Here is a 20,035-nt window from a genome sequence, read left to right on the forward strand (position 1 = left end):
CAATCACCATCTGCAGTGATTTGGAGCCCCCCAAAATAAAGTCTGCCACTGTTTCCACTGTCTCGCCATCTATTTCCCATGAAGTGATGGGACTGGATGCCATGATCTTAGTTTTCTGAATGTTGAGCTTGAAGCCAACTTTTTCACTCTCCTCTTTCACTTTCATCAAGAGGCTTTTTAGTTCTTCTTCACTTTCTGCCATAAGGGTGGTGTCATCTGCATATCTGAAGTTATTAATATTTCTCCCAGCAATCTGGATTCCAGCTTGTGCTTCTTCCAGTCCAGCATTTCTTATGAGGTACTCTGTATATAAGTTAAATAAGCAGGGTGACAATATACAGCCTTGACGTACTCCTTTTCCTATTTGGAACCAGTCTGTTGTTCCGTGTCCAGTTCTAACTGTTGCTTCCTGACCTGCATGCAGGTTTCTCAAGAGGCAGGTCAGGTGGTCTGGTACTCCAATCTCTTTGAGAATTTTCCACAGTTTATTGTGATCCACACAGTCGAAGGCTTTGGCATAGTCAATAAAGCAGAAGTAGATGTTTTTCTGGAACTCTCTTGCTTTTTCGATGATCCAGCAGATGCTGGCAGTTTGATCTCTGGTTTCTCTGCCTCTTCTAAAACTAGCTTGAACATCTGGAAGTTCACAGTTCACGTATTGCTGAAGCCGGGCTTAGAGAATTTTGAGCATTACTTTACTAGCGTGTGAGATGAGTGCAATTGAGTGATAGCTTGAGCATTCTTCGGCATTGCCTTTGTTTGGAATTGGAATGAAAACTGACCTTTTCCAGTCCTGTGGCCACTGCTAAGTTTTTCAAATTTGCTGACATATTGAGTGCAGCACTTTCACAGCATCATCTTTTAGGGTTTGAAATAACTATTGTTATTGTTCAGTTGCTAAGTTGTATCCAACTCTTTGTGACCCCATGGACTGCAGCAAGCCAGCCAGGCCTCCTGGTCCCTCACTATCTCCCAGAGTTTTCCCAAGTTCATGCCCAAGAACACAGTATAAATGTGTAGTACATAGTATGTATAGTATAACTAAATAGGCTTGGGCTTTTGTATTTGCAAACTGAGATATTTATAGTTATCAATGGAGTTACAAAGAGAAAATGAATTTGGGGTTATTTCAGCACTAAATGCCATATGACACACAGATGAATACTGGTTTCATCTTATTTAAATAATAGGAACTCATTTATTAATCAGGTAAATGTCTTATCTGCCTTGAGTGGTCTTGGGGGCAGACATGCATTTTGGAGTACAGTGCTTCTAATTCTGTGAGTTTATGAGCCTATGCAAGGTATTATTTCAGCTTTACAGATGACAAAACAGGGCCTTATATTAAATGTGTCCTAGATCTCAGGACTGTCATGACTATTATGTATCAAATGTCTGGACTATAGATACAGAATAAAAGGAAATTTCCCCCCTCTTTTTACCTTCACTCCAGAGGAGCCCTTAGATGATCACTGTTGGTGATGTTCTACATTTTGAAAAGTGACTACCATTACTAGGTACTGTGCTGCATGCTTCATATAAAGTATCACATTTAATCAACCCCAAAAGCAAATAGTAAAATTTCATAATTTAGGAGACTAAGGCTCAAGAGAGGAAGTGGCTTGCTAAAGATGAAGGTAGAGACTGTTTCATTCTAAAACAACTCTGCTCTTTACCAAGCAACACCTCCTGCCTTAGAGTTCATTCTCTATCCATAGTAGGCTGAAGGCCTAGTACCATCCTCCTTGCTTCCCATGGACTGGGCTGTGGGAGCCATGAAGGCACAGGTGAAAAATGGCAGGGACAACGTGGCAGAACCGAGCTCACGTGCTGTGTCGTGGTGTGGACACTGGACACCTTACATCACTGAGCTAAGAGCTAAGGACTGGCGGCTCCTGCCACTGGAGGGATACTCTACACCCATTTCAGCTCTTATGCTAACTCTTTCTGAGATCTTTCCAGGAGCTGAAAGGAAACTGCACACCCATTCACAGGTAAACAGATAACAATCTTGGCATCTCCTCAAAAGAGCATTTCTATTGGGCATAAGAACAACTGATGCTAGGAAGTTTCCATCATGGTGAAGGGAGTGGATCTGAGAACAGGGCTATCTACATAGCGTAATAAGCTGACTACGGGAGCAACCATAACCGTTTATAAAGCAAGGCCTTAACAAAAATAAAAGGAAAGTTTGCCTGCGTGCCTTCAAGTAAACTTGCAGAAAGGTGCTACTGGCAGATCTGCTTGTTAAGCTTTACTGACAAGGGATGACTTTTGCAGACCTGTTCAGCCCAAGTCTGACTGCATGGCTGCAGCGTGTGCCCTGCTGTGAGGATGGGGTGAAGCAAGTCAGGCGCATGACAAGTGAAATCTATTGGAGGCAAGGACTCTCAGCCAGCCCTGCCCTGTGACTCCTCGGCACTTCATCTCAGCCTGAAGTTAATACTACATATTCTGTGCTGACGACCAGAGATGCCTGTGGACGGGTTAAGATGGGCACTGGAGAGGCTTAGGGGCTCTGTGGCTCCGTAATTCTAGAGACTCCCAGGCATTGCCCAATACCTCCCCCAGTGCCTGGATACTAATCTGACATCACAGCTCGTCCTGGAAAAACTACCAGCCTGGCCCTTTCCCCTGGCTCATCTCTTGTTCCTTTGCCTGCAGGAACCTGCCTCAGTTCAGTTCAGTTGCTCAGTTGTGTCCAACTCTTTGTGACCCCATGGACTGCAGCACATCAGGCCTCCCTGTCCATCACCAACTCCCGGAGTTTACTCAAACTTATGTCCTCACACCTTCTTAATTTGGGAATCCTGCTTAGCCTTCCTCCTAGTGTTCCTTTACATAATCCACTGGCATTTGTATTTTAAAGGAGGACAGAAGCTAATATAACCGAATATCTCACATGTGGGATTCACAGGCAGTGTGTGAGCAGGAAGCTGGTGTTTCCACTCTTATAGGGGAGATATTTGGCAATGCCTAGATACTCAGGTCTAAGAAGGAATCAGCTGACTGGATGGAAGTTGCTTTAGCAGCTAGCATGAAGGTTTTTAGCTGCCAAAAGACTCAAATTATTGTTGCAGGGTTTTAATAACAAGTATTATAGTATGAGAAAGCTAACTGTAGCATTGTTTATAGTGGCAGAAAATAGGAAATGATCAAAATGTCCATGAAAGGGATTACTACATAACTCCTGGTGCCTGAATCCTAAGGGATAAAAAGAAATTAGATAGAAAGAAGCCTCATAAACTCTGACATCAAAAGATGTCTAAGATGCATTTTTGAATGAAAAAGGCACATAAAAGAATAATACATCTAGTAGGAAACTGCATATAAAAACAACCAAATTAATTTTGTGTATCTTTTCACTTAATTATTCACTGACAAATGCAAAAGTGTTTAGAAACATGCATATCAAACAGATCACAGCTGTGTAGGAAAGGGGGCCAGGATTGGGATGATAATCTAAATTGGCTTTTTAAACACAGAAAGCATATGTATAAACTTTTTGTAATTAAACATCTCTAAGTGAAAAGCTAAATGTTTGATTGCAGCATTGTGGTGGCTACCACCTTATTCAATCTGTCCTTATGAAATGCCACCAAATCAGCATATAGCCAGGTGACATCTGGGGTCAGGGGCTGGAGTGGCATTAAGACGGTCAAAAAGATTTGCAGCAACATGGACAGACCTAGAGATTTTCATACTTAGTGAAGTAAGGCAGAGGAGGAGAAATATCATATGACATCCCTTATACGTGGAACCTAAAAAGAAATGACACAAAGGAAATTAATTACATGACAGAGAGAGACTCACAGACTTAGAGAAGGAATTTATGGTTGCTGTGTAGCGGGGGGGAGGAGGGGGCAGAGGAATAGTTAGGGAATTTGGGATGAACATGTTCATACCGCTATATTTAAAATGGATAACCAACAAGGACCTACTATATAGCACCCCAGGGAACTCTGCTCAATGCTATGTGGCAGCCTGGATGGGAGGGGAGTTTGGGGAAGACTGGATACACACACACACACACACACACACACACACACACACACACACACACACACACACACACACACACACACACACACACGACTAAGTCCTTTTGTGGTTTACCTGAAATTATCACAACATTGTTAATCAGTTATACCCCAATACAAAATAAAGTTAAAAAAAAGAAAGGCAGAAAGTTCTTTTTCAATTTCATCTACATATTACCTCTTACTCACTCTTGAGTTGGCTACAGACCCTGCAAATGGAAATTTGATGGTATGGTGCCTTCTTTGAGGATGACTTCAGGACTCTGTCCCAGCTAATGGTCTTCCTATTCCTGATGCAAATGTATATACAATATGTCAATCTGTGAGGCTATGATTGATATCCTTCCTCCCAACCTTAGGCCACAGGGTGCTATGAGGGTGGTTACTCTTCCACCTGTGAGCCCCTTACTTTCAAGAGCAGGGCATTTACCCTACTTGCTGATGGCTGGTGTTTATCATATGTCCCTTTTATACAACCTCGCTCACTAATGCTGATGATTTTCTGCAATATGTTTCAATGGAATGGATGAAGCCAGCAGATGTGATAACTCAACAAAAATCCCTTAGGGTGAGATGCTCTCAGGTAATAGCTACTGACAGGAACAACCCTCTGAGATTGGAGGGGGAGCACTAGGAAGTAATGATGTGATTGTGTGATTAATAAACATAATTGCATTGACAACCATTTATATACCCAGATACCTACTGCTGAGTCAAAGCTATGGTTTTTCAAGTAGTCGTGTATGGATGTGAGAGTTGGACCATAAAGAAAGCTGAGCACCGAAGAATTGACGCTTTTGAACTATGGTGTTGAAGAAGACTCTTGGAGAATCTCTTGCACTACAAGGAGATCAAATCAATCAATCCTAAAGGAAATCAATCCTGAATATTCATTGGAAGGACTGATGCTGAAGCTGAAGTTCCAATACTTTGACCACCTGATGCAAAGAACTGATTCATTGGAAAAGACCCTGATGCTGGGAAAGACGGAAGGCAGGAGGAGAAGGGGATGACAGAGGATGAGATGGTTGGATGGCATCACCAACTCAATGGACAAGAGTTTTAACAAACTCTACGAGATGGTGAAGGACAGGGAAGCCTGGTGTGCAGTAGTCCATGGGGTCACAAAGAGTCAGACATGACTGAGCGACTAAACAACAACAAACCTACTGTTGAACGATTTATAATTGAAAATTTTATCTTATAGGGCATAGAAGAAAACTTCCATTGAATAGAATATATAAATTACTCATCTCTGATGTTTTATTTTATATGGGTTAGGATTTATTTGGGTTTCACATACTGAGTTCACCAAAAGAATGGTGAAATCTGTTTAGGAGTAGCTAAAGAAATCTAAGTGTCTAAGTGTGAGTGTAAATATTGATACATGTATATAATCATAATATGAAAATACATATATATTCTTAATAAAGTGAAAAGTAAGGGTTCATAGACCTTCTTTTTCTGCCTTATTACAGTGGTTTCAGTAGCATTTGTTAAAATTTAGACCCCTCTGTACTTCAGCCTCCTGTCATTAATACCAAAAAGAGAACAGCATAACTCCCTTGACTAACTCAGTGGGAAAAAAAAAATCAATTCTGAAATCAGCTTCAGAGGTTCCCAGTGCTCTTTACAATGTCTAAACATGTTCGTGCATGCAAGTGATACAACTTCTTTTTCTGGCATTTCTTCACCATTAAGTTGAGTGATTTCAGCAGCCTTTTTCAATTTTTCACATAGTACTAGATGCTCAAGACCTCACTGGCCCTTTGCTGTAAAAATGTTACTTGCATTTTTCTCAAATTTTGTGTTACAGTGCAAATAAATCATAGTTTATTTATTTATTCAATCATAGAAAAGAATATTTGATGTGCATGTCTATGATTTTTTTTCTCTCCTTCTGAAAAAAATGTTTGAATGGAAAGGATGAAACCAGCAGATGTGATAACTCAACAAAAATCCCTTAGGGTGAGATGCTCTCAGGTAATATCCACTGAGTAGTATATACTATTCTGAGAGTAGTATATATTATTTTGGTGATTTTTTTAAATTAAAAAAAAAAGTAAGCATTTCAAATGCAAAAGTACACAAACAAGAACATGGATGTCCTCTCCTCTGGATGGCAGCTCTCATGAGCAATGAGAAAGGCAGCTGTCAAGCGGTGTTGGCCTACTGGTGAGTGCCTGCTTCCCCTCCCTCTCTCCTCTCTCCTTCTAGCCCTTCCCCTCTCCCCCTTTTTTCTCTTCCTTCCTCCCTCCCTCTCCCTTTAACTTTTTAATATCAGAATTCTCAAATATGCACAAATGAGAGAAAACAGTATAATAAATAACCACACTTTCATTAAGTTACCTTCAAAATTTATTAATATGTATTCCTTTTCTAGGCTTCCCTGGTAGCTCAGTTGGTAAAGAATCCACCTGCAATGCAGGAGATCCTGGTTCAATTCCTGCATCGGGAAGTTCCGGAGAAGGAATAGGCTACCCACTCCAGTATTCTTGGGCTTCCCTGGTGGTTCAGACGGTAAAGAATGTGCCTGCAAGGCGGGAGACCTGGGTTTGATCCCTGGGTTAGAAAGATTCCTTGGAGGAGGGCATGCCAACCCACTCAATATTCTTGCCTGGAGAATTCCCATGGACAGAGGAGCCTGCTGGGCTACAGCCCATGGGGTTGCAAAGATTTGGACATGACTGAGTGACTAAGCACAGCACACATCCCTTTTCTAACATTTTAAAACAAATTTCACACATTGAGTATCTCTAAAAGATACTTTTCTTTTTTTGACCTAACCAAAATATCATTATCATACATAAATGTATAGTACATTTAGTTAATATAATATAAACAGGACTTCCCAGGTGCCATTAGTGGTAAAGAACCCGCCTGCCAACGCAGGAGACCTAAGAGATGTAGGATTGATCCTTGGGTCAGGAAGATCTCCAGGAGGAGGGCATGGTGACCAACTCCAGTATCCTCGCCTAGAGAATCCCATGGACAGAGAAGCCTGGCAGGCTACAGTACACAGGGTTACAAAGTGTCGGATATCACTGAAGTGACTTAGCACATTATAATATAAAATTTGGATTTAGACACAACCTAATATTACCTGTGATGGGCAGTTCTATGTGTCAACTTATATGGGCCTCAGAGTGGCCAGGTATTTGGTCAAACCTTATTCCGATGCCTCTCTGAGGGTGTATTTGAATTAGATTAATATTTAAATCAGTAAATTGAGTAAAGCAGATTGCCCTCTCTTATGTGGGTGGGCCTCATTAAAATAGCTGAAGGCCTAAAAAAGCTAACTCTCTTCTAAATAAGAAAAAAATTTGTCTTGCCTGACTGCCTTCAAACTGAACAATGGCTTCCTTGTTGCCTTCACACTTAGATGGAAACATCAGTTTTGACCTTGCTGGTCTTCAGACAGGAACTATACTATTAGCTTGCCTGGTTCACCATCAGTGCTCACACTGTGCCTGGAAAGAGACCATCTAACCTCTGGGTCTCCAGCTTGCCCACCCCCGCTATGGATATCAGGGTTTGAGCTTGCCCACCTCCATAGCTGGGTGCTCCCAGTCCTTTTAACAAATCTCTTCATATACACATATATATATCTCCAGTTGGAGGTTGAAAAGCATATCTTTGGAAAATCCTGATGAATACAACACTAGTCACCAGAACATATTTAGTTTCCCAAATGGCTCAAAAATATCTTCTGATAGATTGCTTGAATTAGATTCCAAATAAGTTCCACACAGTAGTTTCCTAAGTCTATAAATATCAGTTACAATTTTGGGAACGTCACCACATGGTTTTCCTTTTTATGGTAATTCTTAAATAATATTGGATAAACCCCACAGCACAAATCATTCAACACAAAATTTTCAAATCTGATTCCAGATTTATAAAGATCAGAATGCAAGTCTTCAATGTGTCAAAACTGGATAGAGAGAAAATGGAACACATTCCTGCTAACACCAGCATACTCTTGAAAGGTCAATGAGCTTCTTTTCCACCTCTAGTTTCCGCATCTATAAAGCAGGAAATGCACATGGGAAATACTTGTTTGACCTTCCACACAGGGATGCTGCAAGGTAAAAGGTAGCCTCATGTGATTAAATAGGTGTGAAATAAGGGATCAAAAAATGAAGCAATCTGTATATTATCATCACTGCTATCTTCATCCAAGTAACCTGTTTTGCTTATTTGCAACTGGAATCTTATTCTTAGATGGAATTTGCGCTATTAATGCAAATTTGTGCTGATTAAAATGAACGAAAGTGAATAAACTGGTGCTATAATGAAACAGACCTCGTCTTTGGTCAGAAGTGATTCTATAAGTTTATTGCATGCAGAAAAGCAGCAGCAGATGACCTCCTCACGCCAATGCTTCAGGCACTCACCCAGTACTATTGAGGTAACTCTGCCCCAAGCTGCAGTCCTTCGACAGAGAGGAGGGATTGAACCAAAAGGCTGGCAGGCACTGACCATTGCTGTGTCGTTCATAACCATAGTCACTGTTGGGGGAAATAATTCGAGAAACCTTTCAGTAGGTGGCAACTTTACTGAGAACAGCTTAAGTCAGTCCACAGCCAACTTCTACCCTGGTCAATTAGTAAAAAAAAAAAAAAAAACAAAAAACAACAGGCATTCATTAAATCAATGCCTTCCCAAAAATGGAATCTTTCTTTCCATGGAATATCTATCAATTACCCAAGAAAACATTCTACATTCTACCATTTTGAGAAATGCTAACTTGGAGGCCACAGAGACGCATGTATAGAGATGAAAGCTCAGTGCCCAGTAATTCCCATTAAACACCTTTCAGCCAGGAGCACAGATGTTGTTCTCATCAGGGGGAGACACAATAGTGATTGTGGTTGGGCCCCGAGAAAGCTCTAATAATGGAAGCCCAGTCCTCTGTGTCAACTGCATTGAAGAACCTAAGGCATCCACACGTGGCATAATCCTCATTACTAGTGTTGTCTTTGGGGTGCTCTTCCAAGACGTCTGGATCCACCAAGGAGAGCTGAGCCAGGTTTCTCTGTGACCAAGCCATCTGCTTCGAAGTCACAGCAGGAAAAGCAATGTACTTCAGGAGTGTTGCAAGCATCCCCCCAAAGGAAAACTCTGTCCTATTCAGTTAATGCCACCAATTGCTTTAAATTTCCTCTAGTTTGAAAACAGTTTTCTCTCAGCCTCATTGCATTCTTGCCTCCAGGAGCCTCTGAGTCGAGGCTTGTGAAAGCCAAGGCTTTCTTGGCTTCTGAAAGATGAAGCTGGGTGCAGAGAATGGCAACACATTGTACCTCCTCGTGCACAGACAAATCGCAGGCAGCGATGGCAAGCACAGGGATGAACTGGCTCATCTGTGTGATGCAGGTGAGATGCTGGCACACAAAGCCTGCGAAAGAAGAACTAGGCTTGCTCAGGGGCCTGTCACCAGCAGTCGGCTCTCAGAATTCTGCCCATACCAGCTGGGTTTGACTCTGGTGCAACACAGCATGGGTAGAAGGACTTCCGGGCTCCGCCTACAGGACATCCTGTGTTCATTTCAGGAAATTACAAATAACAGGCAACGTCATCTAGCAGAGGGATGTCTGGGGGGAGAGCCAAACTGACAGAAAACATTCAGGGACAACCACCTTTGCCAAAAAATCACTGTTTGGGAAGGCCAAAGTCAAAGCTATAAGATAAAAAGTTAACTCCCCATATGGATCCTCCTTGAATAGAGTGAATAAAGGAGAAGCAGCCAGGTTTCAGAAAGAGGCATGTAATGAATGACAAGCATTCCATGCAAATTCTCCCTGTGAATGTAGTTCAGGATGTTAATCCTGAAGGTAGGACAGAGATGAAATATTTTTGTCAGTGTAAGTGTTGTGCTGACTAAAAGGAAAGTCAGGGCTGGGGAGGCCCCTGCAGAATTCCCTGTGAGTCCCAGTGTAACTGAAGCTCTATCTGCCTCCAGCTGAGACCAGAGAGAGACAGAACTGCCTCTTGGCTTGCCTTCTCTACCAAAAAGACAGGAATGACCTTGGGTCATAGGTCTGAGTACTGGCAGCCAATGTGCCAGGACTGGCCAGTACTATTTATTCAGATGATGCTCCTAGAGATCTACCATGACAGATGCTTCCTTTTTCTAAGTAATGTTACATGCATGTACACAGTATCTCAGCCCAATCACTGATATTCTGATGATCAGACATGTGACTGATGATTGCTACCCAGATAATACTTCTAAGTTAATGTCTTTGTTTCTTATGCTGGTTAAGTTCAATCATTCAACAATGACATACACATTTAGCAATTGCTTTCTCTAAACCAAAAACATATAAATACATTTTAAAAAGGAGGAGAATAAAAAAGAGACTGAAAATTGGATGGACATGATCAAGAGGGTTGGTTGCCACCTACTCATCTTCAATCATCTTTCAACCTCATCTGACAGTCAAAATTAGAACAAAGCAAGGACATCATTGGCCCCACAAGCTAGTTTTCTTCTTAACTAAAGCTCCAAAAAGCATGTTGTTGCACTCTGAGAATGTTTAATGTCTAAATGTTGCATTCCTTTTCCAGTTTAAACTAGGTTAATACTGGTAAAAGGAGAAGGCTCTCCTACTGGTAGGTTCATAAAGCCACAGAGAGCAATGTCAGTGACTCCATCCTTGCACTGAATTCAGAAAAATATTCCATGGCTTTCATAAGCAATAGTCAGCTAGCCACTAACTGAAAACCTCCAAGTATAGAAAATGCACTGCCCTAAATAACCATAATTTCACTACCAGGAATCCTAGATTCTAGAAAGATTTTTATCTTGAGCATACATATATTTGCTCCCTGAAACATCCACTTATTGTTTAAGTGAACTCGGGGTGGATCTGGCCTCTCTTTTTGTCCTGAGACCTGTCAAATATGTGAAGATAATTACCAGCTATCCCCTGAGTCCTCCTTAAGCCTAAAGAAGTCCCTGTTTTTTTCTGTATACACACACACACATAACCTGTAAGCCATGATGTCCCCACAACGGTAATTCAGCAAACATGAGGCTTGTCACTTGTATCTATGCATGTCACTATTCAAATCTAAACTTTCATTAAGACCCATATGGTTTTGAAATATGCAATGACTACACGGGCTAACAGCACAAGCTCACCAGTCAAAATCAGCCTCTGTGCAGACACAGGGCTCAGACTCCATGGCTCCTGCATATTTTCCCTGCATGCATTTCCGCTCGGATTTTCTCTTCTTATATATCCTCTTCGCTCCCATGATGCATGCTTCCCCCTGTAAGGAGACAAGAATCTCACACTGCTGGCCCATAGGCATGACCTTCCCTACCCCACACTAGGGCAGTCCAGGGAGATGGCCTTAAATCTTAGGGTAATCTGGACGTGGGCAGTCTGCTTCGTGGTAACACCATTTTCTTTTCCATGTCTAGAGTCCTATTACAGAACATATGGCAAAGTTAATCTGGAGATGCACCGAGAGAGTGTCAAAATGTCCTGAATTCTGTTTTCAGCAAATCCTTACTTGGCAAGGTGTTGGGTAGAAGGCTACGAGGGACACACAGGTAACTAAGAAGACTCAGTCTGTGACAGTGTATTACCAACAAATCTATGGTAATTAAGTTGACTTTTTCTGTAATAAAAGATTGGCACATGATCATTTATATGCATATGAAAGAAGAATATTGCTAAGAAACATAAAGGTCCATTTTGCCTCGGTTTGTTATGCCTCTGACCACACAACTTTACTGCACTGATTTCACATCCCTCTACAAGGTAAGCAGTAGCACTAAATTCAGTGTTTCTCCACAAAATAAATAAATGCTTTGAATATTACAATGTCTGTGCACTCCAAAGGGGAAAATATCAGCTATGTGAATAAGCAATCCTTTCATTATTGAGCCTCCAAGAAAAGTGGGTGATTCTACCTGATGTATCTCCCATTGGCAAACCCAGCTCTGTGTGTGTGTCCAAAGGACCAGACAGACTTTTGCCTAAGCTACTCTACACTGTCTTTCTTGAGCAAACTCACTTTAACCAACTGCACTACACATCGGCACATAAATATACAACTTAGTCTAGGTTTGGAGTATATGTTGTGTCACTCTCTCAATACATTGATGGCTTTGCAAGCAAGGGCCCCAGCTATGTCTTTTGAGAGGGTGCCAGAATGAGTTCTGCCTTGGGAAATCAAAAAAGAGATGCTTTTATCCAAGCATTCTATCAATAATATGAGCGGAATAGCAGAGAGGCCAGGATGAAGGAAATTTTCCTACTAATTCCACATCCTTATAACACAAGAACCTTGGAAGGAGGCAGAAAACACTACCTAGTCCCAGGGAATCACAGCGGTGAGTGGCAGGGAGGAAGAATTTTACTGGCACTCCTCACCCAGCCTAATTTTGCTATTTTATGTCTCTGTTTGCATTGCTAGATAAAACGGAAGAGCCTTTCCTCACCCCTGACCCCACACCCTGCAACCAGATGACATGCTCAGATAAATTATGTTCGGCTCTCTGTGCTGAGTTGGTGTTTTGTTTTGAGTCGAAAGTCTAAGCCAAGCACATCTGAATTTTATCTCGTTATATCCTAGTACAATAAAAGCATGAATCACTTCACAACAGCTATAAGTGTTGAGTTTGTTCACTGCCATGGCACCCAGAACACACAAGAAACCACCAGATGGACGTTTTTGCCCAGAGAACCCTGATTCCTCCCTGAATGACTGGCTTCCCCCAGTACTCTCTGGGCCTCCCACCCAGGACACTCGCCCCCACCTGGCTGTGCAGCTGCCAGGGTCTGTAGTCTTCCTCGGCACAGCGTCTATCGAAAATGGACTTGTAGTCCACTTTGACCAGCTGCCATTCGGAGCGGTGACTGAAGTGTCCAAACACTCTGCAGAAGATACGAATACTCACAGTAACAGCAATGCTGACAGTTGCAACCACAGTTAGCGTTTGCTGAATATTTACTAGGAGGTTAGCACAATGCTAAGCATCTCATATCGGTCGTATTATTTGATCCCCAAAACACAATTCTGAGGAGGGTTGCTATTATTCACTCCACTTTACCTGTGGGTAACCTGAGGCTCAAAAAGTTTTCACATGCACAAACCCAAGACAAATCACCAAGAACTGGTAGAGTTAGAACCCAGGGGTGTTAGACTAAAAGCCTGCTGCTATATACTGTACACCAAGAACTGTTGAGCAGAAAGAAAAAATAAAAATGAGAAAACAATCACAAATCCTGCCTTCTATGCAGTCCAAGATTATACTTCCAGGTTCTCTTGCTAATTTTCATGGTTCCTGTGGTTGCTGTGCTATTTTATCTTCCCACCAGTCACAAGGAGAAGTAGGCATCAAGGCTGAAGAGTTAGAACTACGTCCTACCCTGTTCATTCTACCTTCCTGACTCAGAGACGCTCAGCTACTTAATGAAGTGTTTGAATCACCTATTGTCAATGTGAATAAAAGCTTCAAGGCAACCTTTACAATCAGCTTTTTCCATCTGTGTTTTGTAAATATAAAAACTGAATAAAGACAAATTATAGAATAAATTGCTAACCCACTGGGCAAAAGTATAACTGTTAGGCATGTTAATTTTTGTTGCTCTTTTCTATTGTTAAAAAAAAGGAGGAAAAAAATCAGAAAATGTACCAACTATTCACTTTGATTTAAAAATGTTCACTGTCGACAGGATCAACTGCTTTAAAATCTTCCCTCTCTGTTTTCCACTTCTGATTTTCCAGGAGAAGGAAAAATCAGAGTTTCATATTTCAAATTCAAAGCTCATGTTTTGAAACCCACAAGCAGGCAAGCCATTAATCAAGTCTTTCACAAATTAATGATCATCACTTTCCAGACAAGAATGAGCGCAAATGTAATTTCACAAGAACAGACTGTTCTCGTGGTTCCCCTAATATGCCTCACAATTGGGTTAGGTAAAGAGCCAGGGAAAAATAACATCCTTTGTGGGGTTGTGATCAAGCTCTGTGTTCTGTCTTAAAGTGAAATCATTCTTATATGCCTGTGATTTTCTGTATATCAGCGTGTTTATTATTAAAGTTTTAAATTGATAGCTTTATCTTCTATTGAAAAAAAAATCACGTCTAATTTCCCTAAGCTCATTCAGTATAGGAAGAAATAGGCTGTACCACTTTGCTACCAGCACACAGTATAGGTCTCCTAATAGCTAGCAAAGAGCCAAGAGAAAATGGACGCTGCATTGCTCCTTTCTTCTTTGCTAGGGAATCATGAAGTCAGATGCACTGCCTTTGCTAGCAACTTTAAAACTGACAGCAGCAAGGCAAACAGGCTCAGCTAAAACCCACACGTTTCTGGATTTCTATTAAGACTAGAAGACAACACGGTTTTCCACTTACGTCATGATGAGAGTCTCTTCCCCAGGTTCACCCAGAACCCCATCCACAAAAAGGGGAATAGATGTGAAACTGTATTTGCTCCAAGATCTCCCTTCATCAAAACTCAACCTGATGACAGAAAAAAATAACAGTCATCGGACCTCAAAAGAAAATCCTTTCAACGAAAAGATACTACCAACTAGGACAGAATATATTTTAGAAGTACCTGGGGCATTGTCAAAGTGAGCCTTTGATAGGAATAAGTGTTCTTAATTACATCAGAAGGTGGATATACAGCTAACCAAGTGATTTGGGGCCCAGATGTATTATAACATCAATCAGTGGAGAGCTGTATGAAATGGGAATGATAAGTCACTGATAGAATTTTTAAAATTTGGGTATCTTATTAGGTCTTAGATCTCAATGTGACCCTCTCTAAAACCTTGCTGTCATCTAGCAGCAAGCCTTGATTCTGAAAACAGTCACCTTCTGAGACCACTGTGATGGACTTGAATCAGCCACCTCCATGTGATCAAACCCTTAGTGGTATCCTTCGTACAGTGTTACGAATCCTGGCTGACCCTCTGAGTGAATGGGTGCAGAAGGACAGGCTCTTGAAAGTAAGAGAGGACTCTGCAACTCTGATGGTCATACAGGACGTTTCCTTTCCTCTGCCTTTCTCTGGGATGCCTTCCCTCAGGCTAAGCCTCTGGTTCTCTTATTTCTGCAGCTTTCCCTTTGGTCCACCAAAGTAACCCAACAGTGGAGGGAAAATCAAGCCTTTGACTTTGAACGAGCTCGCCTGTGGAGAGAGCCATTTTCAAAAACACAGATAAAGGAGTCTATTGAAAAACCCCTCTGGAAGTTAGGCCTTGCATGTTCATCTGTAGAAGACCTACAGGGAGAGTTTCAGAAAACCACCCTCTCCCTCCTGCAAAAATGAGGCCAAATGAGATCAGAGCAGAAGTGACATGCACTGCTGATCTCTGTGCAGACTGAGCAGAGTGAATGCAAATATTAAATTTCAGGAGACAATATTTGGGATAGGTGGCTGTGGGAAATTAAGCTATTCAGAGATTATCCTTGACAACCATTCTACCCATGACTGTACAGAAAGAGTGAGGTGCTGGAGGTACTGATGGGAGAGAGGGGAGCTCTCACACTCCAAAACCATGTATAATTCCTTTCTAAAGGGCAGAAGCATGCTCCCTTTCTCTTTCTCCCTCCCCCCACTTATAATAAAGCAAAGGTATAAGTTATAGTCCAGCAGACCATGACAATTTACTACAAGCACAGTTATAGTCTGTCAGCCTGACTTAGCCTGTTCTCAGTTGTGTGGAACCAGTCCTCGGTACAGGATTGAGGGGCAACAGGTGCCTTTACCAGAGATGTCGAATTGGGAGAGATGTGTGCTTCATAGCAACCAGGACTCCACCTTGATCCAGATACAAAACACTGTGCTCTTCTTCAAATATCTGGAAGAGGAAAAGCACATACACAGCCGCCCCCCACACCCAGGGTTCAGAGAATTAGTCTTTATTTGAGGAAAAATAATCTCTCCATGATAGAACTGGGTTCCCCCAAATCTGTGGGGAGACACAGTTATGAACAACGCTTCCTCAGGTGGCTGACATGTACCACTGGAATTCCATAAAATGATTTTAGGTGCTCCCCAAGAGAAGTTTAAATAATACCTAAGATTCATGTATTCATATCTCTACTCCTGTCATTTTGTGGTGAGCTCTGTTGGGTTCCATTTATGATTATGTTGACACGTGGGCAACAGTCACATCGGGTCACATCTTTAGATCAGAGAAACCATGAAGACACTCTATTCCAAGGCTCTCATTTTCACAGATGAGAAAACTAAGGTTTAGAAAGAAGTGGTAACTTGCCTAGGACCAGGCAGACGATAATGGATGATGCCAGGACGGGGTGAATGACAGTGTCCTTTCCACATGCAGTTACTTCAAAGTTTCCAAGTGTTACAGGAGACAGATGTTCCTGTTCAACTCACGGATTCTCTAGCCAGTCATAGAGTGAAGAAATGAAGTCACTCAGTCGTGTCCAACTCTTCGCGACCCCTTGGACTGTAGCCTATCAGGCTCCTCTGTCCATGGGATTTTCCAAGCAAGAGTACTGGAGTGGGGTGCCATTTCCTTCCCTAGGGATCTTCCCCACCCTAGGGATCAAACCCGGGTCTCCCACATTGTAGGCAGACGCTTTTACCATCTGAGCCACCAGGGAAGCCAGTCAGAGTAATTCTGATCAAAAGGAAACCATACCTTTGGGAACATTGTCACTGGGTCTCTCTCTGTATGTGGAGAGAGGAATCTGAGGTCAAATAAAGACTGGCTGGAGACAATTTCTAAGTCCTCTCCATACAAAATGCATATTGTTTTCTCACAGTCACTCTGCTAGTATTGCCTTGTCTGTGATTATACTATAAACATAATTGTTTCCACCCTGTCTACTTCTTACAGTCAAGATGTACCCCAGGACTATAGGAGAGACTTATTTGCTTTGTTTGGGATGTTAGAAGGAAAAAAATGTGACCCTGGCTTTCTAACTATTGTCCATAGGAAGCTTAATAATGCATGTTCCTATATATATCCATGGAGAAAGAAATGGCAACCCACTTGAGCATTCTTGTCTGGCAAATTCCATGGACAGAGGAGCCTGGAGGGCTACAGTCCATGGGATTGCAAGAGTTGGCCATGACTGAGTGACTGAGCACATATATCTCCAAGATCAAAACCCCCAGAATTTCTTAAGTAACTTTCTTTTCTGACCCACTCTTCTCAAAACATGTGAATCAAAGTGCAGATCTATGAAGCTAGGAGATGGTAACTAGACTGTAACATGGACATCTCTGTCTAAAATTTAAAGCACAGTGTTCTCACTGCTGTGTGATTACCTGTGCATTAGATTTCAATTTATGGTGCTAGTTATTGTATGATAATTAAATGTCAGTGGCTTATTAAAACATATTTATTGAAGTGTAACAACCATGCATTAGGCCCCTATTTTGTTAGGACTGTTAAACCTCATTAAGCGCCTGTTTTATAAGCTAGGAGTATCTAATTTTCATTCAGAAGAAAGAGGAAGCATTTAAGCTAAACACACTGGTTGAAAGTGATTCCATTTCTACTTTCCCTAACATATGCGCCCTGATGGTTATTACTCTGTCTTCTGCACATGAGCTTTAAACATCTCAGAGCACCACCTGGGTAATGGTTTTCTCTGTATCACTGCATTCTCCTCTATTCTGACTTCAAGGCAAGAGGAATTTGCAGAGGCAACCCGGCATTAGATAGATAATCTTCCGTCCAGGCTTCATGTTCCCTGCATAATAAATTCTTTAGAATTCCAGCTTTCTTTTAAGGGGAAAATTGAGTCATATCTAATTTGGTTTCATTGTTACTTATAAACTTTCTTACATATAGGCTGTGATAAAGTGTCATTTTTTTAGGACTTTCCTTGTGGCTCAGATGGTAAAGAATCCTCCTACAATGCAGGAGACCCAGGTTCGATCCCTGGGTCAGGAAGATCCCCTGGAGAAAGGTATGGCAACCCACTCTAGTATTCTTGCCTAGAGTATCCCATGGACAGAGGAGCCTGGCAGACTACAGACTATAGAGTTGCACAGAGTTGGACATGATGAAAGTAACTGAGCACGCATGCAAAGGCTCATTTATCAAGCAAATAAATAAAGTTTCATAAATATTTGCTGAACTCAGAACTTTTGTAAGCCATGCATAAAACAAAAAAGGGAATAAACACATAGAGAAGCTTTAGGATTTATGTGTGACTGAGTAAGTTCCCAGAACTGAAACAAGCTGGACAATTTTTAATAAATTTAAACACCAGTAACTTAACCAGGATACTTTCTTACCTGCCTCCAAGTGTTTCCTGCATCTGAAGAGACAAACATGCTGATGTCACTGTCTGACAACTCAGAACCTATATTACCTGGAGAGAGCACATCACCATTAGTGAGGAGAAGTTTCTGCAAAAGCTAACGACGGGCTGTGCTGGCAGTGTGCACTGCCCGAGGTGGATTTAGACTGCAAACACTCTATCTGAGCAGGGTTTTTCAGCATACTTGCTTCAGGGTCAGTGGCTTAGGTGCCTTTCAAAAATATTTTTAGCTTGCTCATTAAGTTCCAAACACAGCTACCTGGCTTCTTAAAATAAATACAATTTACAGCAGTGAGCAGACCAGGCAAGCTGCTTACCTGAAGCCACTATGATGCTGGGCGCTGTGTCTCGGCTGGCGATGATCCCTGATGTGTAGGGATTCTCAGAGACCTTAAGGTGAAGGTGTAGGGAGCAATAGGGCTGAGAAGAGGAGAAATAGGATCATGAAAGCACACCATCTAGATGGTTGTTTAAAGCTCAGATTCAGAGCTCCTATCCATTCATTCAACCATCCCACCCATCCGTCACCCATCCATGAACCCATCCATCCCTCCGCGTTTCATTCCACAGATATCTGGTACCCACTAAGTATAAGACAGCTGCCAAACTGCCGAAGGAGAGAGCACTTTCACTTCAAGTCTAGTCTACTGATAAAACTTCCATTTGGACATTCGACAAACATTTTAATACTTTATCTGTAAAACACACGGTGTAGTTTTATGAAAGGCTTAATACTGACTATAGAGTTTGGTCTCTGCCACTAAGGAGTGCACAATTTAAGATCTTTCTATTGATTACCATAAAGAGACTATATTTTAACAGCCAGGAGATAAGTACAGACAAAATATGAAATTCTAGGGGATAGGAGCCTACGTTTAACTTCAGTTGAGGGGAAATTTCAAGGAGAAGAGAGTCTGAGGCAAAGGTGGGTAGGATTTGAATTGCAGATGAGATGCTCAGAGGGATAAAGGACATTTCAGGTCTGAGTAACATCGGTAACAAAGAAAAGGAGCAGAGGAGTGGAGCTGTAATACAATAGGTAGTTGGGTAAGATCAATGAGGAGAAACGGGGTTTGAGATTGGACAGAACGCGCAGCCAGGCTAGCGGGGCTCTGAAGAAGTCACTCGTCATCTCTTAGTCATATGAAGCCTTGGTCTCAGTTCTGTAGAAGAAGCTGTATGACATGTGGAACTGTCCTGACATCCACCAGACAACTGACATAGTGTCTATGTAAGGGTATTATCAGATCCAGTGTAATTCAACATAAAAGTTCGTGTAGATGAAACACACAAGTGACAATAATTTAAACGAAAATTTAAGAGACTTGTTTGTGCATACAAAACTCCATCAAGTTTTTAGATGAAGACATCAACAGTTTTCCAAAAAAAAAAACCACAGGATAATAAATCTCACACAAATTTCATTTAAAATCGTTCTTGTACTGACTCATCAACAACGACAAGTTTGTGACTGAACCCACGTCGCTTTTCATCTCTCAGGAAGATTATTTTCTAATCTTATCGACTTGAGTTTTTGAAATCACCAATGTACCTCTGTTATTACTTTCATTCTGCTCTGTAAGTCTCAGCCAGCAGATAACCGGAGAGCGACAGAGATGCAGTGATTGCATTTAGATGGGATAGAGTAAATGACAAGTTAAAAATGAAACTCAGAAGTAAAAGCAGCCAAAACACTGGTGAAATGACACAGTGGA

At 41.6% G+C, this 20,035-nt stretch overlaps 1 protein-coding gene across 4 annotated transcripts in view; it reads right to left on the bottom strand.

Annotated features, from left to right (window-relative positions):
- Window positions 1–20,035, bottom strand: part of SORCS1 (sortilin related VPS10 domain containing receptor 1) — a 571,273-nt gene that overhangs the window by 90,579 nt on the left and 460,659 nt on the right. For all 4 annotated transcript variants that reach the window (XM_065920116.1, XM_065920114.1, XM_065920117.1 and 1 more), the window contains exons 11-17: window positions 18,638–18,740; window positions 18,295–18,371; window positions 15,783–15,874; window positions 14,421–14,528; window positions 12,817–12,934; window positions 11,188–11,318; window positions 8,438–8,551 (exon numbers count right to left, since the gene is read on the bottom strand). In XM_065920116.1, coding sequence (XP_065776188.1) covers window positions 8,438–8,551; window positions 11,188–11,318; window positions 12,817–12,934; window positions 14,421–14,528; window positions 15,783–15,874; window positions 18,295–18,371; window positions 18,638–18,740 — 743 coding nt within the window. The remainder of the gene's footprint in view (window positions 1–8,437; window positions 8,552–11,187; window positions 11,319–12,816; window positions 12,935–14,420; window positions 14,529–15,782; window positions 15,875–18,294; window positions 18,372–18,637; window positions 18,741–20,035) is intronic.

This window comes from Muntiacus reevesi, chromosome 2, assembly GCF_963930625.1.
Source record: "Muntiacus reevesi chromosome 2, mMunRee1.1, whole genome shotgun sequence".
Classification (NCBI taxonomy): Eukaryota; Metazoa; Chordata; class Mammalia; order Artiodactyla; family Cervidae; genus Muntiacus; species Muntiacus reevesi.